Source organism: Pseudopipra pipra, chromosome 10 (genome assembly GCF_036250125.1).
Source record: "Pseudopipra pipra isolate bDixPip1 chromosome 10, bDixPip1.hap1, whole genome shotgun sequence".
Classification (NCBI taxonomy): Eukaryota; Metazoa; Chordata; class Aves; order Passeriformes; family Pipridae; genus Pseudopipra; species Pseudopipra pipra.
Genome location: NC_087558.1, coordinates 17,847,451 through 17,875,303, shown reverse-complemented (window position 1 = coordinate 17,875,303; position 27,853 = coordinate 17,847,451). Strand labels below are relative to the sequence as shown.

General features: G+C 37.7%; 1 protein-coding gene across 3 annotated transcripts in view; it reads left to right on the top strand.

Annotated features, from left to right (window-relative positions):
* ACSL3 (acyl-CoA synthetase long chain family member 3) overlaps window positions 1–27,853 on the top strand; it is a 48,281-nt gene that overhangs the window by 18,548 nt on the left and 1,880 nt on the right. For 2 of the 3 annotated variants that reach the window (XM_064666540.1, XM_064666541.1), the window contains 13 exons: window positions 949–1,370; window positions 8,221–8,398; window positions 13,660–13,769; window positions 14,990–15,128; window positions 16,965–17,115; window positions 17,693–17,816; window positions 18,103–18,174; window positions 18,676–18,815; window positions 19,542–19,714; window positions 20,358–20,432; window positions 21,450–21,641; window positions 22,898–23,012; window positions 27,584–27,741. In XM_064666540.1, coding sequence (XP_064522610.1) covers window positions 978–1,370; window positions 8,221–8,398; window positions 13,660–13,769; window positions 14,990–15,128; window positions 16,965–17,115; window positions 17,693–17,816; window positions 18,103–18,174; window positions 18,676–18,815; window positions 19,542–19,714; window positions 20,358–20,432; window positions 21,450–21,641; window positions 22,898–23,012; window positions 27,584–27,741 — 2,020 coding nt within the window. In that variant the 5' untranslated portion in view covers window positions 949–977. Of the gene's footprint in view, window positions 1–948; window positions 1,371–8,220; window positions 8,399–13,659; window positions 13,770–14,989; window positions 15,129–16,964; window positions 17,116–17,692; window positions 17,817–18,102; window positions 18,175–18,675; window positions 18,816–19,541; window positions 19,715–20,357; window positions 20,433–21,449; window positions 21,642–22,897; window positions 23,013–27,188; window positions 27,355–27,583; window positions 27,742–27,853 lie in introns of those variants that run through there. The other variant, XM_064666542.1, reaches the window with a different exon arrangement.

Below are 27,853 nucleotides of genomic sequence, written 5' to 3'. Positions count from 1 at the left end.
TGCATTCATTTTGTTTTATGTGCAAAACACTGATTTTAATAACTGGTGTCTCATTCGCTGTTGCATAAATTCATCCTCAGCCATTTTGGCAAGTGTCCTGGTTTTCCATAAGGTTTTAAATGGTTTTGTTGATTTGGGTTTTTTTAATCTTTTAGATAGATGGCACCATTTCTTGACTCAACAATAGAGTACATTAGAAAGTAGTATCATCACTGTGGTCCTTGGATATGATAAATGATGCTTTTAAAAAAGTCAAAGTGAATATCCTGGCATCATTAGGGACCCTGTGAAAAGTTACACGTCTCTTCATAGTGCTGGTGTTTAGGAATTTGGGGGTATTTCTAAGCTATTTTCCAGTATTTACCAAATATAAGTTAACTCATTGTCATGTTTATTGATATAACAAGTGTGCCCATTGCCTACTGGTTCTGAGACTGAAGTCATGGGACCGATTGGACGTCTCTAGGAATAAAAGAACCAGCAAAGTTCTGTCACATACAGGGCCTTCCTTCTCTTGTGTAGGTGTCCCAGTGTGTCTAATCACATCCTCAGTGGTTGGGGTTCCCATGTGCAGAGAGCAGTGGCATTGCTTGTGTTCTTAGGGCTTGTTTGGAGGCTGATTTACAGTCATGTGAAGATGGCTAATGAAAATACACATGTAGGTATGCTGATGTGGTTGGAGAGAGTCTTTTAAACTGTATAATCACATAACATTTTCAGAGAAATGTATCCCATTCACATGTCATTCTATTACAGTCTGCTAAATGGGAATGGAAAAGTTTTTCCTTGTGTATCAATGTCTTGTTTCATTTGTATTATGGATTAAGACTTGTAGCATAATTTCTGCCTAAAAAGACCTACTGGGATATGGATTGTAATATTATGTTTGAAAATAACCCCCTGCCAATGGTGATAGTTTACCACTTACCTTTTCTTTTCTCTTTTCAGATCTCTTTGGATCCCTGTGTAGTTGATTCATGTTTCCAAACTCTTTCTTGGAACCTTCACAAGCAGCCAAAATGAAGTTGAAGCATAACATCAACCCTGTTCTTTTACAGTTGATAAACTTTATAATTTTGATGTACACCCTTGTAACATACATTCCATGGTACATACTTTCGGGATCAAAGCAGGCTATAGAAAAAGCCAAGCAGGTTAAAGCCAGACCTGTGAATAACAAGGCTGGAGGTGCTTACAGATCTGTTAACAGCCTACATTGCTTAGCTTCAGTTTTATATCCTGGGTGTGATACACTTGACAAAGTTTTTAAATATGCGAAGACTAAATTTAAGGACAAAAAACTCTTGGGAACACGTGAAATCCTGAAAGAGGAAGATGAAATCCAGCCATCGGGAAAAGTTTTTAAAAAGGTAGGTCTTTCTGCAGTCTGCCTTGAAGAATTTTTGTCAGAATGTGTTTACTTTCTTGTGCAGCACTTCTAGTCCTGTAAAACAAAGCTGGGCAAAAAATAAGTTTCTCTACTTAGATTGAATAGTTTTGAAAAGAGTTAAATTATCTAATTCCCAGTCTCTCATTACTTGGCATTTAAAACAAATCTAAACCTTCTTTTTGCATTCTTGAGTAGATATCCTTTTTTAATGGTTTCATCCAAAGAAAAAGCACAAATATGTTTTAAGTATTTGTTTTTAATATTCAGCTGATGATTTAAGTAGCTTTAAAGGTTGCTTTTTAGGTGAATTAAAAAAAGTCTCCCTTTGTATTATTCTGAATTATAATCAGCTAAATATTGAAAAATTACTAGATGCCTATGCTCAGATGTGCCATTCCAGTAAACTCAGTTATAACTTAAAGATTTGCTGTTCTACAGCAAATTCAAGACTTAAATGAAGTTTTTTTGGGAAAGGATTTCGCAGATTTTATTGGAAGAGTCTTTTTTTGTCTTTTTTTCTTTATCTCCTTTAAGGTGAACTACTCCTCTGCTAATATGTGATCCAGGTGTGTGTGTGAGATGTGATTGCAGTATGAACTCTGTTTCAAGGGACAGATTTTTTTTATAGTGTTTAATGTTCAAGCCTGTATTGTCACTTGCTGCTTTGTGTTTGTTCAGAGGCATTTAAAAATGCACTTTTGCCTGAAGAAGCAAGGCAGGAGACTGTAACAGGATATATGTGTCTGTGCATCTCTGTGTAGTGTATTAAAGGTCTGCATTTCTGTATTAGAAGTTGTTAAAATCCATAATATAAAGATAATTTTTAGCTAAGATTAGTTTCCCTGCAGATGAAAAAAATTATCTCTTCATATAATAAAAAGTAATATTCCTTAAATAAAATAAAAATAAAATCCCTTAAGTACTGATAGTTTTAATTCTGATGGAGAAGTATGTTTACAATAGAATTTGGTTAATATCACAATATGTGGCAAAGTTCAGTTCTGTTAAATCTTTATAGAAGCTTTAATTGTTAGAGAAACTTCCTCTCAGCTATGGAGTTAGTTTTTTTAGTATGAAGGAAATGCTGGGATGAATGGTTACATGTAATCTTTCTTGATGCACGTTTTGCTGCCTCATTACCCTATAAAGAAACAGAAAGTTCATGTTGTACAAAGTTGTACAAAGAAAGGCTTCTGAGCACAAATCAGAATTTTGGCTGCCTGTGATATGTGCCCTGTTTTTTAATTGCAATTGGTAATGTAAGACTTAAGAACTTAGGAGTTTTAGCCTTTTCCATTATGCAAGCAACGTGTTCTGAATATTGGAAAGCTGAAGAATGTTTGTGTTGATCTGCTTAAATTACTTGTTTCTAAGTATTTAGACTTAGAAATTACCCAAGTTAGGTAATTGTGTCTAAGCTTGACACAACAGTTCATTATGGTCGATTGCCACACTTGCCCTCTTGTTACTTTGTTCCAAATTGTGGCATTATCACACAAATCTACTTTTAATTTTTTTTCCATTAAGGAATACAGTGTTTCTCAATACCTCATAGCATATTTTAGCAATAGAGGAAAATTGGACCACTTCACAAGATACCTTGTTGATTCTAAATGTCAGGGTTCTTTTCCTTTGATTTCCGTCTTTCATATCATGCACCATTTTATTGCCTGGATTCCTTTAGCAAAGGCAACTTGCTGAGATTTGCTTGGTGCAGCTCTTCAAAAAGGTGCATGACAAGTTTCATTCTTAGGTAAAATGCATATAATTTCTATACTTTACAGAAGCTGAGAAACTTGTCAATTACTTTTCCTTTTTCATGATTGAACATAGTGATTGGAGTGATGCGTTTTTCTGGGGTCATCTGCAAGTCAGGAGTAGATCTGGATCATGGGTCTGGCTGAGTTGCAATACCTGTTAGATGTGTCCCTTGGCAAATTGCAGTGGGCTAGATTAGCCTAATCAATGATTCATTAATGGGGTAAATATACATCTCAAGAAAGTAAAATATTTAACTTGTGATTCTTCCGAGAGCTAAGTGTGCTCACACTTGTAGCTGAAATTGTTTAAAGCTTATAAACATCTTTAAAATCAGATATGGCATTAATTTATTCTGAGATATCCCAGATAATGTGTAATTTCTTTAATTTTTGTGATGTGATATTGTTACAAAAATATTTATTCCTGTGCGGTTGCCAAAGTAGCAGAAACTCATGGATGTGAATAAAATATAAATACTTGCTCACTTTGTTGCATTTTGTAATATTTCATATGTAGTTAGTTTTTCTGTTTCCTTCTGTAGTTTACTTCTCCAGTTTCCTTCTCCAATCTCATTGTTGGAGACCATACCTAATAATAATTTCATAAAATACGTATTTAAGTCAGAATAAAAATACCTCAAAGATTAAGACATAAGTAATTGAAAAAAATAATTAATTTAAGCAGAGCTTAAATTTTATGATGCCCAAAAGATGAGCTTTATTCTGATGCCTGATGGTTTTATGTCATCTTAGTTATATTGTCAGGTGCTTGCTTTTATCTACATTGGTATGTGAATTTTGCTCTGTGTGTTTGTGTTCTTTTGGTGGTTTATTTTTTGAGGGGAATGTTTGTTTGTTTTGGAGATCAGTTGTTTGTCTCGTTCTGTTTTAAAAAGGGTTTGTAACCAAGAACAGAATTAATGGAAACATAATAAATAAGACATTGTGAGGAAAAGAAAACACAATTTCGAGAGGGGAAGGTGATGCATCTGAAGCCTGAGAGATTTAGGTGAAACAGCAAGCACGTGGGAAAGCACTTGAGAATTCAGAACTTTACTCATTATTGTTGATACTGAAACTTATTGTGAAGGTACAGGAAGGTTCTTGCATGCCGAGTCACTGAGCATAAAAGAGTAGTTTGTGATGTTGAAAACCATACGGTGCTATGTAAGTAATTATTTTAGAGTGGGGTTTTTTCAGAAGTGTTCAGCTGCAATCCACGTTTTCATTTGAAAAAGGCCAAAAGTAGATATTTCAAATAATCTCGTTTGTATTATTTATAATATGCTTTCTACAAGAAAATGTGTTTAATTAATGATTACTTGCTTCCAAAGAGTAGTCAAGGTTCTTTAAGCCTTATAAGGTACTTTTAGCAAGACCTTCAAAGGTAATTGAGGTCAGGTAGTTTAATGACTGTACTTGTGCCAGCAGCTTTATGGAGAATATTTTATGACACCTTCATAGTAAAAAATTTTAATATCTCCCTAAAATCCAGGTAAAAGAAATGTTAACTGTGTGTTTAGTGTCTACACTTTTCTGGAGTTCTAAATATTAATATAGTCCTGATACTTCCTAGTATTTTATGGTACATTACATCGGTAACTCATCCTGCAGTTTAAAATCTGGAGCACTAGAGGGCAGCGTTTTCCTATGGAATGTCGTGTTTCCAGGTGAAGCCCCAGAGCTGCGTTCCCTGCTGGGCACTGCTGAGGTTTGTGGGGCTGTTTAGTGAATGCTCAATAATCTCCACTTTTTGGCCCCTTTTGCCAGCTCTTAGAGAGTTGCTTTTTTTACACATAAATAGTTACCAAGCAAAAGCAAGTTCTGAAAGTTGTGAAGTTAAATGTGTGTGAACATTTAAAAAGGATTATGGCACTTAATGTCAGTCTTAACAGCTGTTAACAGCAGAAACTGAGGCACAGAATTGTTAGGGTTGGAAGGTATCTCTGGGGATCCTCTAGTCCAACCTCCCTGCCAAGGCAGGGTCACCTGGAGCAGGTGACACGGGAACACGTCCAAGTGGGTTTGGAATGTCTCTGGAGAGGGAGACTCCACGACCTCCCTGGGCAGCCTGTTCCAGCGATCTGCCAACCTCAGTGTAAAGAAGTTCTTCCTCATGTTGAGATGGTCTTCCTCATCCTGTCACTGGGCACCACTGAAAAGAGTCTGGCACCATCCTCTTGGCACCTGCCTTTGAGATATTTCTGTGCATTAATGAGATCCCCTCAGTCTGTTCTCTGGACTGAACAGGCCCAGCTCCCACAGTCTCTCCTTCTAAGAGAGATGTTCCAGATGCCAGATCATCTTTGTAGCCTCCACTGGACCCTCTCCAATAGTTTCTTGTCTTTCCTGAGCTGTGCACTGGAAAATATTAGCAAAAGCTACTGAGGGAAAGGCCAGGAAGGGAGATGGATTTGGAGACATAAAAAATAAGGAAGGTTGAGAGAGACCATAACCTGCTCTGTGCCCTGCAAAAGAAGCGTATAGTGAAATGCAGAGGAAAGGGACATACAAACAGAGGCAGTATGTTAATATTTATATATGTATATGTGAATATATATTACTCATTAATGTGTATATAGTATAAATCATGTAGGGAGGGAATAGAGAAGAAATGGTGGGCATGAGGAAGAAAGGAACATTAAAATTTAAATATATAGAAGGCAGTAGGAAAGTAAAACTCAAAATAACTGCATTGAAAATAATCTTACCTGTTTTCACGTGTCAGTGTTCTTCAGAAATGTATTTTTATATATATATATATATAAATAACTATACCTAACGTCCTTCCTGTGGAATTTTCCTTTTTAAGAAAAGAAGGCACCAATAAGGCCTTTTTTCACTACTTCATATCAAACTTGTTTAAGTAATGAGGATGAATTATGTAAGAGAATTAAAAAAGGGAAAAAAAATGGAATCTCAGGTCTTACTCGATAAGATTCATTTTTGACCTCTTAATGATTTTTTTTTTTCCCAACTTTAACGAGTAACGTAGTGGATGGTGGAAATTACTAAAACCTGTTATGACTTGGCAAACTTACCAGAAACAGTAACAAGAATCTGCTTGTATTTCCTGGCCTGATTATTTATGAACAGTTTTCCTGAGGCCACGCTGTAGGCAGAATATAATGGGGGAAAGGATATTGCCCAGTTCACTGCTATAAATTGTTTTCAACTGATGAGCTTGTCAAGAATTTCCAAGTGTGCCAGAAATACTGCCTTTGGGGAAAAGTGTCCCAAATTAGAATTTAAATTCCAAATTACCGAAATTTGTATGGACGGGAAGAGGTGCAATATTTTCCTTGGAAACAGTAGGAGTTTTCCACACCAGAAATATCTTGGTGAGTTGAAAGGAACCCCAAAATCCCCCTCTCATCGGGGGGATGTGGCAGTGAGCACCAGCCAGGGGTGAGCCCCCACCTCTTGGTGCAGCAGCAGTGCTGCTGGGGTTCTCTCACTGCTTACAGTAGAGATTTCCAACCTGGTCTTTCTGCTCCAGTAAGGTTTTTGGCTCTGAAACAGCCTGTTTGCCAATGAAAATGAGTTTCTGTAACTAACCCAGGAAAACCTGAGAAGATAGTTGTGTGAGAAATATGTATTTTCTGACAGAATTGCTATATGTTGCAAGTATTGTTTTTTGAGGTCATTAAATGGTGTTTTCCCATGAAAACATTTTGTGGAATTTCTGAGCAGCTGCACATGTACCTGTCCTGAGTAAAGAAAGGTTTGTCCTGCTAAACAAGTAGATTAGTGAGCAATATGCAGCAAGACTGATAGGTGCCAACTCAGTTACCTTGTTGTAACTTCAGCAGTTTGGAAAAGTGTTTTGATAAAAGAAATCTACTAAATTTTAGTTTTTATTAGAGGTTGAGAGAGGTTTTAAAATATATTTTATTAAGGAAGTGGATGTGGAAATACATACTAGAAATGTAATTACATGCCAAAACATCATTAGATTCAACGGCCTACAAGTTTGAAATTCAGTTCAAGTTTATGAGTGAAATGTGGGAAAAAAAGAATGGAGAAGGAAGAAAAGTTTGGTTTTATAGCTTTTTAGTGTTTGCTTGCATTTATTGCTAATATTTTCGAGTTAAGGAAAATTTCTGAAATACTTGACTAAACAATTATGTTTTTCAAAATTGTCAGTGTGCTTGTATAACTAGATGGGTAAGGTATAATGATTTAGAGTCTGGATTTCGATGTAAAACATCTTCATACTACATCTAGATATGAAAATATCTAGAATATCCTCAAAGAAATATTCTGTCACTCAGTAAGAAAATAGCACTGCAAGGTGCAAGTGCACGTGTAGAAATCTGTGATATGACCTGTAAATTCAAATCCAGTTTTACTGTGCACCAGCTTTCCCGTATAGAGGAAAAGTGAGATTGCTTAATATTTTCCAAATGACTTCTCAGAACTGAGATTTGCCAGTAATTTCCAGTCTGGTCTTCAGTCCCAGTTTCGTTTAACAGTAAAAAAAGGGCAAAATTATTGCTACTCTTCCCCTTGACATTTGTTTCAGAGTGAAGGGAAAAGGGATTTCACAATTTCTGATTGAGGACCTGTGGATATGCTGCTTTCTGGATTCCAGTTTACCTTTTTTTAATTTTTTTTTTTTAATGAATGCCTAAGCATTGTATTTGTGTAGGAGAATTGTAGCCCAAATATACAAGAAATATAAAGAACGAATTGTACCAGCTAGTGCTTGTCACCCTTTACATAAAACAAACCTTTTTAAAAAGTAAAGGCATGTGGGCCAGATAACCACATGCAACCTTTCAGGGGGCTTCTGAAGCTGTGGAGTGCTGTGGGAATCATGTGCTTCCCTCACGTGAAAATAGAAACTGAGGTGGTAACGTGTGTGGACATATTGCAGTATTTGTGTTGGAACTTCCACAGACCCTGTAGCTTTTGGCAAGAGTGTTATTCATTATCTTGAGTAAACTGCTGTTATAATTCAAGCACATGTTACTTCAGACATCTGTGGACTCTTCATGTGGGTGAAGATGTAGTAGGACATGTGTTAAACATTTTCACTTTCTAAAATGAACTTATTATTCTTATTAGGTCATCCTTGGCAAGTACACCTGGCTTTCTTATGAAGATGTATACATTAAAGCTGTTAATTTTGGAAATGGCTTAGCAGTGTTGGGTCAGCAACCAAAGACTAACATCGCTATCTTCTGTGAGACCAGAGCTGAGTGGATGATTGCAGCACAGGCCTGCTTTATGTGCAACTACCAGCGTAAGTCCACGTCTTCCCTGAAGTTTTGATCTTACAACACAGTCTGAAAATAAAACTTTTTCTTTGCTTTACATACGAAGAAAACTTGGTATGTATTTTGTATAGAACATTAAAATTTGCAAACTAAAAAATGCTGCATAAGGTAGAGACTGTGCACTTTATAGCATTTTGTGTTAGTGAATAGAGAAACCTGCATGTTTGCAGATGGAGTATGATTTTGAGTTTGCTCAATGAATTCACGGGAGGTTTATCTTCTTGTAATCTCAAATCAGTACAGATTCCCAAGTTTCTAAAAACAAGCAAACAAACAAAAATCACACATGAATTCATTAACTCAGTTTCAGGAGTTGACGTCAAACCTTCATCCGTGCCTGTAAGTTTTGTTTTAACTGGATATTTTGTCAGATTTTCGGTTTTGATTTTGGTTCGGCCTGTTTTTTTCTTGCCAAGAAATTTACTGAGTGCTAATCTCAACTTGCTGTAGTTGTTTAAATATCTGTTTCATCATCGCTTGTAGTTTGTCATTCACCTCACTGTAAGCCCAGCCTGGCTGGGCTCTGTGATGCTCTCTGAGGTCCATATCTCCTTGTCCCACAGGGCACTCTAAAAACTGCTGTTCCTCACGGGCTTTGGACTCTTCCCTGCCCTGTTTACCCTCCTTCCATAAGAGATGGGCCATAAAAGCCACATGTGCAGAAATTCCTGATTTGCTACCTATGTACACCAAAGATCAGTTAGACTTTTTTCAGGTTTTCAAAGCAAGCCTAACGAGATTATTACGTCTTCAGCGGTCTCTCTTTGCTCTGAGCACGAATCTGTTTCAGTCTGAGAAATCATATGTTGATGAGTCTATAGCAGTTTTCACTTACCTAACCTGAGATATGCAGTGAAGACTTATTTTGTGTGTACCCTTTGCTGTGTTGTTCCCTTAGTTTTAAGGGTGGAGTTGATGACAAGGTGCACTGCCCTAGCACATAACATTTCAAAGTCAGCCTGCTTGCCTTACGTGACATCTGGCTCTGCAGATAAGGAAAGAGTGGATGTCCTGTATTGTGACTTCACCAAGGCCTTTGGCAATGGGCTCCTGTAGTACCTGTACAGCCAAACTATTCAGATAAAAGCTGGATAAGTAGGGCAAAGTTACTTGCCAGCCCTCAGGAGTTGATATTGACTCCAACACTGTTTAATTTCTTTATTGAAGACCTGGATGATGGGACAGAATGCAAACACAGGAGGTCACAGCATGTTGTGGGCAGCAGCCAGTACAGTCAAGGACATGGCTGATGTAGAGAGGAAGACAGGGCTCTGGACACTCAAGGACAGGGCTGATGTAGAGAGGAGCCTGTCAGCTGAAAAGCGTGTTGTCTGGAACCTCATGGAGTTCGGTGGAGGCACTTAAAATTTTCTCTGTGTGTGCTGGAATACCTCATGTACCAGTATAGGCTGGGGGACAGTTGGAAAGAGCAACTTTGCAGAGAAGTACCTGAGGGTTCTGGTGGGCAATGGGTCAATCAGATTTCTCAGTGCTTTCTTGCAGTGGAGGCCAGCAGCATCCTGGGTGGTGGTAGCATGAGTGTAGCACTTAGTGTCCAGGGAAATTATCCTCCTTCTGCTTTTGAACACTGGTAAAACCACATCTGGAGTACTGTGTCTGCTTTAGGACTTCCTTGTAGGAAAAAGACATTGACATACTGGAGCAAGTCCAGTGGAGGGCTGCCAAGAGGCTGAAGGGGCTGGAGAATGTGACCTTTGAGGAGAGGCTGATAGATCAGGATCTGTTCAGCATTAAGATGAGTGAGTTCAGATCTTGTTGCCATCTAGAACTATCCAGTGGGAGCATTCAGAGAAGGTGAAGCCAGACTCTGCTCAAAGGTGTGTTCTGATGAGACTGGAGGTGACAGATACTAGTTGAATGGCAGGAAAACTTAGATTAGATATTAGGGCAAACCTCTTCATTGTGAGGGTGGTTCAGTATCAGAACAGGAACCTAGAATAGTTGTGAGATCTCCATCCTTGGAGATGTGTAAAAACCAGACTGGCCATGGCTCTGAACACTCTGCTGTAGTGAATGGTGTGTGCAGGTGATCTTCCTAGGTGCCTTACAACCTAAATTTGGTGATGTTTTTGATTCTTTCTTCGGTGAGTAAATGCTGCTGGCCTGTCTGTCAGAGCAGAGACCTGCATAGGCTATTTTCAGATAAGATGCCTGTGTTGCTTTTAAATTACACGTTTCGTAATACACCATGCCAGTTCCCTTTTATTACTTTTGGGATCTGTCAGATTCCTGGTGACTATATAAATTCAAAGGCTTGATTATAAAAGCCTTTGAATAAATTCAGTAAAATTCAAGAACTTAAAATTAATAGGCTTGTGTAATAAATACAACATTCAAAGTCTTGTAAATAAATAAAATTCAAAGGCTTGTATCATTTTTTCCCTTTGGTAGTGAAGTACACTTACAAATCCTAGGAAGATTTCGTAATTTGAGGCGGGGGGGGGTGAAATCTGAGATAGGGGATGGATGTTGTGAGCAGAATGGAATGCATATGTTTTTGGTTTTGTTGGATTAATGTTTTAAATCCCCTCGTTGCAACGTGCTCCAGCACACTGTCTGACGTGGTATTCGGCATCTGAGCTGTGCGTCGTCTGATGTGAACTTGGCTGACTTGTGTGTTGGCAGATGATGAGAGTGTTGTGCAGTATCCACGGTCAGTTTGCTGAATGAATTAGAAAATTCAGATGGTCTTGAAGTAGTAGTGTGGCAAGACATTGCTAAACAACTTAATATTTTTCGTTTTACAGCTAACTGCTCTGGTAGCGTTGTGACATTCTTTCTGAACGTGAAGTGTATGAAATCTGATGGTGTGGGCCCAGAACTGATGCCAAGAGAGCAGGTTCATCTGTTTCATACATTCTGTTGGAGAGAATGCCTTTTCCACTACAGAATTAAAATGGGGAAATTAATTTTTGTTTTGGATTACTTGCACAAGCAAGCAATTTTATGATTAGAAATGCTTGGTTTTAAATGTGAATTGTTTGAGGCTAAGTCTTGTATTTGAGGAGGTAGAGTGGGACTGCTAGTTCAAAAATGAGAAAAGTAGTATAACATGAAAACAGATTTTTCTTCCAGAGTACCTCCTCTCCATCTATGTGAACAACTCTTCACCAGTGTAGGCAGATAGAACACCCAAATATATAACAAAATAACAAAATAGGAGACCTTAGGTTTTATTTTTCAATCATACCTTCCTAAAGCTTGAGCAGAAGTGGTCTTGTCAGAATTTATTTGGTTGAAGCCTTTAAATGTGTATTTTGCTTTTTATTTTTGATGTATGATGGATGTTGAAATACTCAGTTTAACATTTGAGTTACATTGAAATAAATTGCAGTAGTTAATTTGTTTCTTTAGGGCAAGGCTTTGTCCTTGCATATGAGCCGGCAAATTTAGTAGTGTTGGGGTTTCTCTTTTTAGACTTTTAGAGCAGCATTCCTAGCAGAAGGTCAGATAACAAAGACTCACTTGTACTACTGCATGTGTAAAGGTGAACACGAGATAATCCCTTCTTGATATGTTTTCAAGAGAACAAGGAGAGAAAAAAAAATTACCAAAACTTTCAGATTTGCCTGAAAAAGTTTTGGGTGCCAGTGTGGAGAAGTGAGAATTTCAGAGATCAGAGTCATTGCTCAATTTTATTCTCTCCATGACATAAGTGCACCATCATATAAATGGTTTCTCTGTTTGGCTCTGTCATATAGCTCTAAGTGTCTTAATGTACTTATTTGCAGATGAGTAACTACATACATGGTTATTTCAGAGATGATCCTTTTCCTTCTGGGCGGTGTGTCGGTTCTGCTTGTTGGCTCAGGGAAGCTGAATTTCTGTGAGATGTTTATATAACAGGGGTCACTGCAGTAAGTAGAGAGAGCTCGTGGGAACTAGTAGAGGCACTCTTCTGGACTTTGCTCCCACCAAATTAAAGAAAACACAGTGCATGTGCATTTGCCCTGCAACAGTTCTGAACTATGATGGACTGTTTTAACAAGGAAAAAATAAGTAGAGGTCAACTATTTACTTTTCTGTGTAAGAAAACTGCTTTTGAGTTCTTCCTTGGTATGCTGTGCTGGGTTAGTAACTCCTTGGATTTCAAATCTTAAAATACAACAGAACTTTAATTTTTTTTGTCCTTGCTGCAGTGAGCTTAGTAGAGTTACAGTCTTAACATACAGTAGGGTGACTTGTTTTCATAATTATGTTGTTTAAATATTCAGCTAAATACAGACTAAAATACAAAAGTGATTCAGATACCTGATGTGACAAAACTTCCAGCATGGATGTTGTAACTATTGGTTGTGTTGACTGACCTTATAACTTCTTTGAGATACCCATGTTTTGTGTTCTGCTTGGAAAATAGGAAATCATGATTTTTTTGAGACCAATACCTCTCTTTCTTTTTGAGCTGCCTTTTTCTTCACCAGTCTCTTCTGTTCTCATTCAGTTCCCATTAAAGTGACAGGAAATGAAATATGTTCTTAAAAGTTGTTAATAGGAAATAATTTTTTAATGCATTTATTACTAATGAACTGTCCTTAAATAGAAGAAACGGTGTTTCTTATAGTCAATTCTTAAAATATTTTCTTTGCTGTTCTGTATGATTCTCATGATTTCAGTTTAATTTCTAATGATGGTGATGATTAAACCTTTCTGACATGACGTTGTTTCAGATAAATGGGCGAATAGGATAGCCATGGATTTATTACTGAGTGTGAGAATTCATCTGCTCATGACACATTTTGCTATGTTGTAATAATTTATTAGTAGTCAGTTGTAAAATATTAGTAACAGAGTATGTGAATTCTGAAAAGAGAAGTCACATGAGTGGAAGCTGTTTCTTTCCTGTGTGCAAGAGGACTGCTACACAATGGTTAAACTGAGAACATTTGCTTCTTTTCAGTTGGTAAGATCTAGGAGAATTGCATAGGGTGATGTGGTTTTGGAACCCCTAATTAGAGCTTGAAAAATAGTAAACAGTCATATAGACAATGGTAGTTCTTTATTCGTTCTGGGAATAACTGAAAATCGTGCTGCATTTAAATCCATGTGGTCGGAATCTTTTTAAGTATAAAATTGTCCCGCCTTTCTGAGTTGACAAATATTTTTACTGTCACATAACTTGGAATGAATTGATCTCAGTCCTTTATTGTAAACTGGAATTGAAAATGTGACACGGAGATTCAGCATTTCCCCCCATTCTGTGTTTCAGTTGTCACTCTGTACGCCACCCTGGGGGGCCCGGCAATAGTACATGGCCTGAATGAAACAGAGGTGACCACCATCATCACTAGCAAAGAATTGATGCAAACAAAATTGAAGGTCAGCAAACTGTTCTTTGTCTATTTCTTTCCAGTGTGTCTGTTCATTATCGTTAAATGGCCTGGTTCCATTGTACAGAACAATGATTTATTGCCTTTCTATAAGGCAGATGCTTTTGGAATAAGGTTTACGTACAAAAAAAGTGATAGTTTGCTTTCAGTGGGTTTTAGGCTCCTCAGTGACTCTGGAGAATGGGATGAGCAATTTGCAGTATAGAAGACCTGCAGTGCTGCCTGGAACACCTTTACAAGAAACTGCCGTGGTTTCTGAGTGGATTTAGTGCCTATAAATCTAACAATGGGAAGAACAGAAAAATGTATACACTGTGTATGAAGAGCTAAATGTGATCACCCTCCTGGCTTATTGCTGGATGTTCTCCCAGCAGAGAATGGCTTTTAAATCTAAAGATGGCTGATTGAAGAGTTAGAGCTGTTTTTCTGTGCAGGGCAAAGCTTACTAAACATTAGAACGGTCAAAAAACTTTTGTGACTTGCTAGCCCAGTTGGAATACCCAAGTAGAACAATTAGTCTGAATGAGTTTCATCATTATGTGTTTTGGTGGAAACGGGGCCTTTCAGATAAAGGAATTTAATGGAATACTGTGCTGTTGCTGGAAATGGAATGAGAATGACCCAAACTTTTAAAAAAGGTTCTACAATGACAGTATATATACAATGCACATTTATTTCAACTTGCAGTAAGAGAATGCATTTGTTCTGCTAGAGGTAATGATCATCTCTTCTTCCAGTAGAACACTGATAAATGTTTTAGGACTGCCATTTTGCTTCAGATGCTTAATTAATGATTTTCCATATTTTTGCTAGCTGTTGCTTATTTTAAGTAACGTAGTTACCAAGGGGCAACCTAAGAATTATTGTGAACTCAGTATCATCAGTTTCTCTCAGTGTTCTATAGATGTGAAAAGTCAATTATCTCTACAAATCATTGCAGTCCTCTTTGTGGGGTTTTCATGTAATAAGACACAAATCAATAAATGGTTGGAGAAGCTTCTGGACTTGTAAGTGGAAAGTTTCAACCTTTGCAGCTATTTGAGCTCAACAGGTTTATCCTCTGATATTTAAAATTCTGAGATTTTATGTCAATGCTTTTTAAAAAGTATACAGTAGATAGTGTGGGGGTTTGGGTTCTTGTTTGTTTTTTTTTTCTCTTGTTGGCACAATCCTCATTTTTAGTTTTTGAACACATTTTTATTTCCACAGGAAATTGTATCTCAAGTTCCACTGCTACGACACATTATAACAGTGGATGGCAAACCAACGATGTGGTCAGAGTTTCCCAAGGGCGTCATCGTTCACACGATGGCATCTGTGCAAGCCATGGGGGCCAAGGCAGATGCTGGTAGGTTCTCTTCTTTCTGTTTGGACCATTTCATTTGTTGTCCTACCCTGACTCTGTTGAGTAAACTTGGGGAAATTGCAGATCTCAAAATTATGCAGTGATTAACCTTTTCTTATCTGCCTCTTCTTTGAATAAAATATGTGGGATTTTCTTTTTCTATGGCTGTGGTTGGGTTTTGGGGTGTAGTTTGTTTTGTTTTTCAACAGAGGAAGATGCTTTTAGTGAAAATGCCTTCTCCACAATCAAGTGTCACATGTTGAAGGATAATTTTTTGGATAAGCATTTAGTCCAGGATAGGAACTCAGAAAGCATTCTTCTGATCAGACATATTAAAACCAGGTTTTTCAGGGCACACAAAACCATTGCGCATTTTATGACAAATCAGTGGTTTGTTACTATTAAGTTTTGTAAAATTCACAGATAGAAAAATGTAAAATAGCCAGTTGAATCTGATAGAACTTGGTCACTACATATATGAAAGTATCAATTTACTATGTAAATGCATTGAAATTATTTCTAATCTGTCACGTTTTTAGAACTACAATTCTGAATTTTCTAAGGTTTTTTAACTATTAACATGAGAAATATTTATTCTTGGCTCTGAAGACCTGCCAACTTAGTATCTCAAGATTTAATTATATTCAGTAGTTGCTTTCTTCTGTCCTTATCCTTTGTGTTTTCAGAATCTCTTGACTACTGAAGGCACATGAATATTGGATTGTATTTGAGAAGTAGGGAGGGTGGTTAATCTGTCTGCTCTTGATGTTCAGGGGAATGGCAGGTTTGCTCCCAGCATCATTACCTCTCAATTTCCTTAAAAGATGGTTTTCCCTTTTTGATGTACCAGTTTTATGTACTGTTAAAACTGTTTCATACAACACCAACAGAAAAATTATGTCTGTGGTAATTCATTAGCTCCTTAAGATCTGTTAATCTGTGTGCAGTGTAAAAACAGTGTCTAATCCTTCTTTCTTCAGTCTTTTAAATATCACATACTCTGCACTACAATAAAGGAACATTTATCTTTGTCAAGTTAACCATTCATAAACTGTGAAATGCTATCATGAATTGTTTATGGTCAAGCATGTCTAATTAATATTAAGTAGATGAGCTGTTTCTTATATTTTCTTCCTCTGTGGTGTTCATTGTGTGGGATAGGCAGGATTCAGTGAGTGGGAAATGATTAAATATGCTTTCATGCTTCTCATTCACTGTGCTCATTGTACCACATGCATTGTGCATTATGCAGTTTTTCCTCTGAGTAAACACAATTGTTTTTGTATTTTCTTGCTCTCAGTGCAAGCATTTAAAAAGCACTTTAATCCAATTAGAGCTGTTGAACTTCTTTTAAATATGTATAGGAATTGGACCTCACACTGGCTCAGCAGTGCCTTGCTGCAGGTGTTGCAAATGAGGCAGTGTGTTCCCTGCCAGGGAGCATGTGAGAAAGGAGCTTTGCACAGAGGGGATGGACCCTGCAGCAGCGTGGAACCAGGGCAGCAAACCTGCCCGAGGGGAAAATGCTCAGTGACATTTTTGAGAAGCCAAAGTTCTGCTCGATTTTCTTTCTGCTGCTGGAATAGCAGAAACATAATAGGAAAAGCGTTGTCCTGGCAGACTAGGACAGTCCCTCAAAGTACTGCTCAGCTAATGCAAAGTTCCTACTCTTTGTGAAGGCATTTGAGCTGGACCACAGTCTTTTTAAGCAAAATGTGGTGGCAAGAGTCATGTGGTGCTGTATTGCAGTGACTGCTGGAATATGTTAGTGTATCAGATCTCCCAGCCTGAGAGCCTCTCCACATGTTGTACGTTCTCTTTTTTTAACACAAATTGCAGGACACAAACAGCCATCCAGGCCTGTGCCCTCGGATATCGCAGTGATCATGTACACAAGTGGATCCACAGGAATTCCCAAAGGAGTCATGATCTCCCATTGCAACATAATTGCTGGGATAACTGGAATGGCTGAGAGGATTCCAAACCTGGGGTACGTACCAACCATTGCTTACCAGCAAATAAAGAAGTCATGTAGTTGAATATAATTTTAGATTAATTACTGTGGAAAAAATAAACATACTATGTACTGATGTCTGAGGATCTTCCAGTACTGCACTAAATGACACAACTACTTCATGTGCTGTTTGTTCTCTCATCTTCTCTGTGTGGGTAAGACTGGGACACAAAAGCCTGTGAGGCCGCCTTGCACTTGAGTGGTTGAAAGCTCCCCTAAGCAGTACTTCCCTTGGTTAGTGTTTAAATTCTGTGGTTTCTTTCTGTTTGGTGCAGTTTGTGATCTTGTCCACAGAGTTGCCTTTGCAACCATAACACACCAGTAATCATCTTGGGATGAGTAAACATCTCCCTTTGTTCATGCCTTAAACTTACAGTACATAGTACAGGACTTGTGAAACAAAACCCATATCATTTGAAATATGTTCTCAAGCTCAAAGGCATTTTCCTAATTTCTCTACTTCTGTGGTAAACTCTGAGAAAATCTTGCTTAATGATTCATCTGAGGATTCTAGTGGTACAACATAAACCTGTCTTTCACAAATTCTTCACAGGGAAAAAGACATCTATATTGGCTACTTGCCTCTTGCCCATGTTCTGGAGCTGAGTGCTGAACTCGTGTGTCTGTCTCATGGGTGCCGCATCGGTTACTCCTCACCCCAGACATTGGCTGACCAGGTATGTTGTAGATGTAAGTCTTTAGAGGATATATATATAAAAAAAAAGAAATTAAAAAAAAAAATTACTCAGATCTCTATAATATTTCTTAAACAAACAGTACAACAAATCTTCATTTCTACAGTTCATGAAACAGGGTGTTGGGGATTATGGCTGATGCTCTGGACTAGCTTTAATTGTTAGAATATAATTTAAATAAAAATTATTGTTTTGAAAGATATGTCATTTTGTTTCTCATGTTAAAAATCTTGAATATGTCTGCTAGTAAATTTGTTCTTCACTTTAGTCCTCTAAAATAAAGAAAGGAAGCAAAGGTGATGTTACTACACTTAAGCCAACCCTAATGGCAGCTGTCCCGGTAAGTAACTGAAGGATAAATAATTCTAAAAATTGTTTTTAAATGTGGATTCATAATTCAGTTTTTAACAACAAAATCAATGCAATGACCATTTAAGTAAAAAAGGTAGATCCTTTGATGATAAACTAGCTTAAAATAATAATTTTGGTATTTTTATGTTGGGGATATCATCATATGAGTGACAACATTTTTCAAAGTTAGAATAGCTATAGGGATTAGATTCCCACTCAATTAGTAATTTATTGATCATCATAGTGAATGAATGGAATAAAGAGAGTTGGCAGCAGGCAGCTTGGGGTTTAACTAGTGCTCCTGCCCAGACATTTGCTTTCCTCCTTTCTATGATCATCTTGGTATCTCTTAGCAATGGAAGAGGAGGGAACCTGGGAGTTGGTTGTCACCTGAAATGTACTTCAATTTCTAGATCATGTTTTCTTTTTGTTGTACTGAATTTAGGGTTTCTGTTTCTTTGAGTTGAAGTTAATCTTTTTATGTAACTAGGAAATTATGGATCGGATCTACAAAAATGTCATGAATAAAGTGAATGAAATGACGAGTTTCCAGCGGAATCTATTTATATTGGCCTACAATTACAAAATGGAACAGATTTCCAAAGGTTACACTACCCCACTCTGTGACAGGTAATGTGAACTTTATTTGTAATGGCACCAGAAAATCACTTATCAAAGTCTTACTGCATGAGCAGTATCTGATTTTCTTTTTGTGCTTTTCTTCACTTTATTGTTGACACTCTGAACATGAGGAAGTCTAAATAAGTGTCAGTTGAAACAACAAATCAGTAGTTTGTGTGATGGATTTAAATATTTATTGATATAATTCAAGTGAGTGTTATTTAACTATAAACTGATTGGAAATTTACATTTATTGCATTATTTTCATCAGGAATTTAATAACAGATTTATATAATTCTTGGGTAAGATGAGAATTCTATTCCTATAGAAAACTGTGGACTTCACATTTTCACAGAAGGGAGTCACAGAATATCTTAAGTTGGAAGGAACCCACAAGGATCACTGAGCCTAACTCCCAGCTTCAGTGAGACTAAAGGATAATGTAGTTCCAAAATTTATACAGTGTACTTGAATTATTTTTAGGAGAAAATCACAGAACTTTGAGAACAAAGATTTAATGAGAAAGCAGACACTTAACCCCTCTTTAAATTAGAATGTGGAAACAAGCTTAGAAAGCTTTTTGAAAACTTCAGTGTGCTGCTCTTTCAGGATTTTCCTTGAATGCCTTAGAAGTGTTTTTGAAGATGGTGGAAACTTACAGTTCAGATACAAAATTAGGTATTGTCTCATTTTGTTCTTAAGCAGCAAATATATATTCTTATCTTTGCGTTTCAGCCTTATCTTCCGGAAAGTCCGAATGCTGCTAGGTGGGAAAATCCGCATCCTGCTTTGTGGAGGAGCTCCCCTCTCAGCAGCAACGCAGCGGTTCATGAACATCTGTTTCTGCTGCCCTGTGGGACAGGGGTACGGGCTGACGGAATCGGCCGGAGCCGGAACAATCACGGAAGGTTGGTGTCCGTGAATCCCACTGTGTGCTCTGATCCGTGCTGAGCATCCTGCATGTGCCGTCTTTGATGGCCTGTTCCTCTGGTGTGTGCCTACCACCAGGCACGATTGGGGAATCCTGGGAATTACTTGTTACAAATGTATGAAACAGCAGGAGCACTAATTTTGGCACATTGTGCTAAAGCTGGTGACCTACATATAAAATGAATGTTCTCGTTTGTGATGGAGCAACCCATAATAACGTGAATGGGATCGTGGCACTGTTGCACTTACCAGTTGAACTGAATAATTTTTTTTCAAATTTTGGTGAGTATATTGAGATGTAAGGAAAATAGAAAATGGAAAGCAAAAGCCTGCACCAGATTCTAATTTCATATAATAGAACGCAATGGTTTCAGTTGCCTTTTAGTAACTGAGGGTGTCTGTAAATGCAGCCCATCTACTCTCTTGGCATGATAAGAATTTTACCTGCATTACCTTGATAAATCCATTGTTTTTCTTGTGAGTTCTGTTCTATGAATTAAAGTTTCAAAATAAATAGCAGTTAATTCTCACTAAATAAGATGCATGACGAAAAAAAGGTTTTTCTTTCTCGTCAGTTTTGTTTAAATGTTTTTCTGAAAAATGCTCTTTTTAAAATTCTAGTTTGGGACTACACTACAGGAAGAGTGGGAGCACCTTTGGTCTGTTGTGAAATAAAGTTAATGAACTGGGAAGAAGGTGAGAATTCCTGTATGTGATTAAATTGAAGTTTGTATGTAAGTATGTTTGTAAGAACTGTATTTTTTTAATTGGGCCTTGCTCAGTAGTAGTAATTAGAAGACTATTTCTTGGCTATTTAGATTTTAAATGCTACTCTTGCCTATAAATCTTGCTCTTGGGGAGAAGAAAGGTAAAATAAATTCCTCAGTGGTTTTTAAACTTTGAAATGCCTAGACAGAGGCTGTCAATGCAGGTGGGATTTTGACTTGGTAGTGTTATGACTCTCTTTGACTATACTATTTCTTTTATTCCAATCACCTTATTTGTATATGTACATTATATAAATGCATACAGCACTGTACCTCTTCCTGATTTAGATCAGTGTTCATGCAGGTTCTGTGTTGTGCCTTAGAGGTGCTGGATTCAGGAAACTTCAGCTGAAGTGCATGTATGATACCTTAAGTTGCCACTAAGAAATATTTTAAAATAATCTTCATAATATTATTAGTAAAATCATTAAAAAATTGACACGTGTTGTGGAAGCTTAATGGATGCTATGTAAAATATATATCATAAAGTTTGAAATACATTTAGGTGATTTCCTTTCACTGTAGGCTTTTATGTATTGTAGAGTAGAAATACGTAATACTTGAGGCTGGTTTAGGCTAGAGGGAAACCTTACAGATTTTTTCTTTCCTAAAATGTGAGGCAAAATTATTTATTTTTTTTTTTTTATTTGAGCCTGTAGAACTGATAGAGGGTGTTAGTACGTGGCAGAAAGATTGCACAGAGGTGGCATTTGCCTCAGCATGTGTGTGAACATCACTGTTTGTTAAACACACCTGTTTAACAGCTGTTTAAATGCTGAAAAGAATTGGAACCATCTCCTCTCTTAATGAGCTATTTAGGCAAGTGGTAGGTTTGGCTAAGGACTTACTACAGTGTTTAGTTCTATATTGAGATAGTAAAAATAGTAGGAATTTTTTCTTTGTAATATGTTTTAAATCTTGCTAACTAAAAAAACCATTGTTTTAGGTGGCTATTACAACACTGATAAACCATATCCTAGAGGTGAGATCCTTATTGGAGGGCAGAATGTGACTGCAGGCTACTACAAAAATGAAGCACGAACCAAAAAAGATTTCACTGTTGATGAGAATGGGCAGAGGTGGCTCCATACTGGAGACATTGGAGAGTTTCATCATGATGGGTGTCTAAAAATTATTGGTGAGTTAAATTCAGGTGAACATATGTGTATATATACACACATTTTTCAGGGCTGCTAAATACAGTAATTAACAACAAAAAAATCTCCATATCTTGGCATGCAGTCTAAAGCCCTCCCATTTATCCCAGGGAGGTTCTGATATGTTAATGGAGGCTTGTTTGTGTGTTTTAGAAGTTGTTTTTTGGTTACTTTTGAAACAGTCTTAACAGTGACTCCATATATTAGTGAGACAGGGTAGTAATTAGAAAATTAACTATAAGCTAATTCAGTAGATAAGCTGCCTGAGATTGTATAATTGTGTAAGTGTGGAATTTGATTGGTGAAAAGGCTCTTGGGGTAATACATGCTCAGGAATTAAATAAGCTTTTTTTAAATCTTGGCATTCTTTAATAAGAATATCCTTATATCATATAGGAACCAGGGCAAAATATACTGAGATAAAGGTGTTAGTACATAAGCCAGTGACAGGCTCATAGTTTTTTGACACCTGTAGGTGCAAAATTAGGTGCTTTATAAATGACCAGGAGTCTCTTAAAATCAGTAGGTGATTCAGGGAGCTTTTAATCCTGAAAAACAAAGCTTACTTGGTTTATTATAGGAGAAAAATCTTAGGTCCCATTGCAGTTGTCTTGCACTGGTCAGGTAGGTCAGACAGCTACAACCCCCCTGGCCTGGTCACACAAAGCAGCACAACAGTACACGGTGAAGGAGAGGTGCTGCCACCACACCTTGGGGGTAAGGCCCTGTCCTCACCTTTGTCTCCTTTGGGCTATGTACAATAAGATTCAGTTATTTTGCCTTAACTTTTGGTTCCCATTGTTGTTTTTCAAGTAACAACTGGAGAGTTGCTCTTTATATATGGATTTAACCTGAAATAAATAAGAAAATGTCACCAAGTGGTGCATTTTCTGCCTTGAGTGTCTGTACCAGACAGTACAAAATATGTGCTCCTAGCTAATACTGGCTTTTGCATAATCCTAGTTGTCTTCCATGCACATGATGGTGCTGTCATATAGGAAATGCTGTTCTAAAGGCAGAAAATGCATGGAATTGTAGTGTCTTTTGTTTTGGTGTGAGCAATGGATTGATAAAATACAGAGTCTGGAAACCTGACTTTAAATGTTTCTGGTACATTCACCAAACATGAGTCAGCTTATCTTTTGGTATTTATAGATGCATTTCAGAAAAATCTAAAATCGTTGTCTAAAAGTTTTCTGTTCTGTAATTAACGTTTAATTCCTTTTTTCCTCAATAGATCGCAAAAAAGATCTTGTAAAACTGCAGGCAGGAGAATATGTTTCTCTTGGCAAAGTAGAAGCAGCTCTGAAGAATCTCCCACTGGTAGATAATATTTGTGTCTATGCAAGCAGGTAAGAGGGAGCTGATACTTTTTTACTGCTCTGTTCTTAGTCTGTCCTATTGAAGCCATAAGCAAAAATTTTTGCCACTCATTGTGTGACATTTTTTTAATCAATTGAAAAAAGAGTTAACATATAATACAATGGAATAATAACCTTATTAAAACTGAAACATCTGAAATCTGTGGGGTTTATTTTTTTTCTCATTTGTTTTCATTATTTTCTGGAAAAGCCAATAATGAGTCTTTTCATTCCTTCTTCCCCAATCTGAAAAGCAGCTGAGTTCTGGCTGCATTAATAATGGACATCACTCAAGCACTTTAGAGATTATTACCTATAGAAGCCTTAAGACACCTTGTTTGTTGCTGTATTTAGTTGCAATCTGTCCTTCAGAGGAAGTACTGTGGTACTTCAGAGGAAGGTGGTAGAAAAAATCACCAACAGCCCAGAAGCTGGCTTGCGAGTTAAAATTACTTTTCTTTAACCCCTGCATACACCAGCAGAAGCCCTGAAGCTTAAAACACTCTAAATACTATGCAGACACACAATTAATAAATGATGATCAAATGACCTTTCTCTTTGCTTTCTGTGTGCACTAATAAATGAGGCATACAAGGGCTCAAGCATGTCTGAAGTTTGTATTTCTACAATTTCTTGCCTATGCATAATAGAGACTTACACATATAAATATACTTTAGGTTGTCTTTGTTTTCTTTGACATTTTGATGTTTGAAAAATCACTTTGGAGCTTTTGAATGATCAGATATATTCTGATTTCCAGTATGGCTAAAAAAGCCCCACTTTTGATAGAAGCCAGGAGAAGCATACCAGAGAATTGCTCAGTGGTAATAAATAAAAAATTAACTTTTGGGTTGTTCTCCTGGTTCTCTGTGGTGGTTTGTGTTGACTGATGGTAGTCATCCTGTAACTTCAGTCCTGACAGTTTGGGATCAGTAGGCTAACATGCATTGGGCAAGCCATTGCTGAGAAAATTTCCATTATATTAATCTTTATTTGTGGTTTGGACCTGTTGAGTGAGTCTCATGTTTGATTGCTTTGACTGCCTGAAGTTATGTGCCTTTTCCAAGCACCCTCTGTAGTCTATGGAGAAGGAGCTTCCTACAGGTGATTTCTGTTCTTCTAGGATTGAAGTTCACTATTGGCCTCGTACTATCAAATTTTGTATTAATTTTGCCAGGTCAAAATAACATTGGAAGCTAAAATGCACTTGTCAGACAGACACTTGACTCTGATAGACTGTCTTGACCATTATTTAAAAACAGGAAAACCTATGAGCAATTTTTAAAGGTAATTTACAAACGAGTCCAGATCAAGGACAAACAAGACAAGACATTCTAGACTTTGGTTTTGCTACTGCTGTATTTCTTCTCCAGGCTATTGTGTGTAATGTGGCATAAGTAGCCACATCATACAGATTCCCTGATTGATTGTCCATATGCACATTTCATTGTGGGTATATGCTCACCTCAGCAGTCAGCTCAGAGAGTTTTGTAACAGTGCCTATGATCTCTTAGATCCTGTCTCTCCTTATACTTTGCCTGGGTGATGTCCTGTGCAGGAGGAGTCTTTCATTTGTAGCTGTTCTGCCTCCCCCATGCAAAAGGACAAGGAGGGCAGACTTTTGTAAATTAGTTATATCTGTGATTTGACTTTAGATCTTGGGGTGCAAAGCTCCTCTGATCGTGGCAATAGGGAATCAAAATTGTTTGCATGATATTGGTGCTTCAGAAGCTGTATTGACTTCACATATAAATATTCAGTATGATAAGGAATAAAACGTTTGCTGAAAGGAATCATGATTAGAGTTCTTTCAGGGGAGACTCCTACTGCTTTATCAACACTTCATGCATCCAGGATGCATTAAGTGGGTCTTGAGCATCACCTCGGGAAAATGAGTAGTTCAGTTACCTGAGAAATGAGCAAATGTGGTAAAAAAACACCTGAGGGAGTTCTCAGCAGAAGTCTTAAGGAGATAAGGACCAGATGTATAGTGCCACTAAATGTGTCTGACTGTAGGTCTGAGAGCTGTACGTGGGTAGGATTTCAAGCACAGCAAGGGAATGAGGATGTCTAGAGTAGGACAGACATTTTGGCAAATTCTTTTAGCATGGGAGGGATGGCTAAGGAGGTCCTGGGGACCAAAGTCTGAAAATTTCTTCCTTCATGCTGTTGTGATGACTTCCAAGACTGGCAAAGCTACCAAATGCAAAAGATCTGCAGAAGGAACGGCGGTGGAGAGGGAAGTAACTGCTCTAGAGAGAAGATGTACTCTTCAGGATACTTCTCGAGACAAAACAGTGCTTTAGCATTTGAACTGTAACAAGTGAAGATTTAACATTGTGAAACAGGATGAAAAGCTGCACGTTCCAGGAGCTGTGGTGTTCTTTCCAGGAAGAAGCACAGTTGGATGAACCTGCTTGTCCAGAACAAGTATACTTCTACTCAAGAGGCTGAATTTTAGGTGAATCAGAAAGTTCAATGCTTACCCAGTCAACTGATTGTTTCTGTATACTGTTTATTCGTGGAGACACCGGTGATATTGCTCGACTTGACCTTAAGCATGTCAAAAGACTACAGGAACCAGGGATGAAAGAGGCAGAGTCCTTTCTTCTGGTTGCCTTCATATGCAATACATACACATTAGAGAGGAGAGCCTGGATGAAGTTACAAGGGTTCAGTACAGAGCAGAGCTGAGTGTGCATGGGGAAGAAAATCAGACCAAGGCAAAAGCAGAAAGTGAGATGCAAGCAGTAATGATACTGAGACTAATCTGAAATCATTCTTTAAGTACATTCTTAGTAAGAGCAAAATGAGAATGTTTTCAAGGCAGCCAGTAGGCAGAGCTTGTGATGATGCTGACAGGGAAGCCTGTGTTTGTAGTGGATTCTGCTGCAGTCTTCACAACTGCTGTCAGAGGCCCATTATTATTCATGTCAGTAACAAAGGAGAAAATTTTAATGTACAGGAACCAAAAGGATATTTAGAGTTAGTATTTTAAAATTATCTTGGAGACCTTAAAGGATAAGCTACAGTAATCTCCATACCAGGGTTAAGTTTCTGTATGTTACATTAATGATCTGTCTGATGAAAGAGAGAGTTGAAAAGATCTAATAAATCTGTAGGTAGCTAAGGTGAGATAGAACTAAAGCCATAGGATTAGAATTCAGAGCAAGCTTGGCTAGATGGAGATTTGCTTGAAAACAGTCAGGTTAAAGAGGGGAATTGTAAATTATACTTACACCTCAACTGCAGAAGGCCAGGATCAGAGCCACCACCTGGTAGCCTGTTGGAGCTGACATGAGTCAACAAGTGCCATGCAGTTATTAGAAGGTATGGCATAACAAATGTATTGCCTACAAGATGCACAATGATCTTTTTGCTCTACCAAGCATCAAAGAGTCTGATTTTCATATGTAGTGCTTCTGAAAAGGTGGACTACTTGAAAAGAGTCCAGGAGAAAAATGGGTATGTCTGGGCAGAGGTCTGTAATACATGATTTAGGAGGAAAGGGCACTGCTTAAATTCCTAAATAAACATAAAAAAGGAAGGAAGACTAGAAAGGTGAGAAGGAAAAAAAGTAACAGTCTGTAAATAAATAAATGGCTTCTGTGGAAAAGAGAGGAACATCTGACCATTCTGAGGTAAGCTGCAGAGAGGAGGAGTCAGGAATAGCCATCAGGAAGAGCTTGCAATGAAGCAGTGATGGTAGCACTCACCCCATGTTTAAGAAAGATTTAGACAAGCATCTGTTACATATATCTGACTGTTTCAGAGCAGGTCAGTTAATTAGGTGATCTTCTGAGTTTGCTTTCAACTCTCTGATTCTATGAAGGGCTTTGTTAGAATGAGTAGAACTCCTATATGAGGCTCTGTTCACATTTTCCCTAAACTGTACACCATCTGAAAAATCTTGAATACCTGTTTCAAGGTGAACTGTGCTTCAGTGTTTTCCAAAGACTTTGAGATCACAGCTTCATATGTTCTGGGCATATCAGGAGCAGACAAAGATTGCCAACAGTCAAGTGAGCGTATGGACAATCACTTAAAAGAGAAAGAGAAGTCACTTCCCTTACAGAAGCAGGCATTCTTTGAGATGTGTTGTGCATATGCTCATTCCACAACCTGCTCTCCAACCCCTCTTCACTGCAGTCCTCTACTCCTCTACAGTAACTGGATTCTGCAGTTGAGAGGAAACTGAGGTAGGGAAGCCGCACACCAGTCTTCATACCGGGATGCAAAACATGAGGAGAGGCAGGGAGCATTGACACCGTATGGGAACTGCTTCCCAAAGCTTTGAGCATGAGACACAGTGGAATATGCATATGGACAGCACACCTTGAAGCAATCCAGTTACTGTAAGGTAAGTAGCTTCTCTTTCTACTTATTTTTAAGCAGGTAAAAGTAACCTGTGTACTATTTCAGAAATATTATCAGGTGAACAAAAGCCAGCTGTTGAGAGCAATATCTCTGTATGAAAGTGCAAACCCACCCAACTTGAAATGTTATTTTTGAAGACTTGTTTACTTTACTAAATTCATACTAAAGTATATTGTACTCCTCAGTTTCCATTCTTATGTCATTGGATTTGTTGTGCCAAATCAAAAGGAGCTCGCAGAACTAGCTCGAAAAAAAGGATTTAAAGGAACCTGGGAAGAGATCTGTAACAGTCCTGAGATGGAAAAAGAGGTACTGAAGGTGCTAGCTGAGGCTGCCATGGCAGGTGAGTGGCTGGGTAGATATTATCAACCTTGTGGACTGCAATGTCTGTGAAACAGCTAAGTATAGGCCCTAAAAAGATTTCCCAGAGTGTATATTTCATAAAACCTATACGA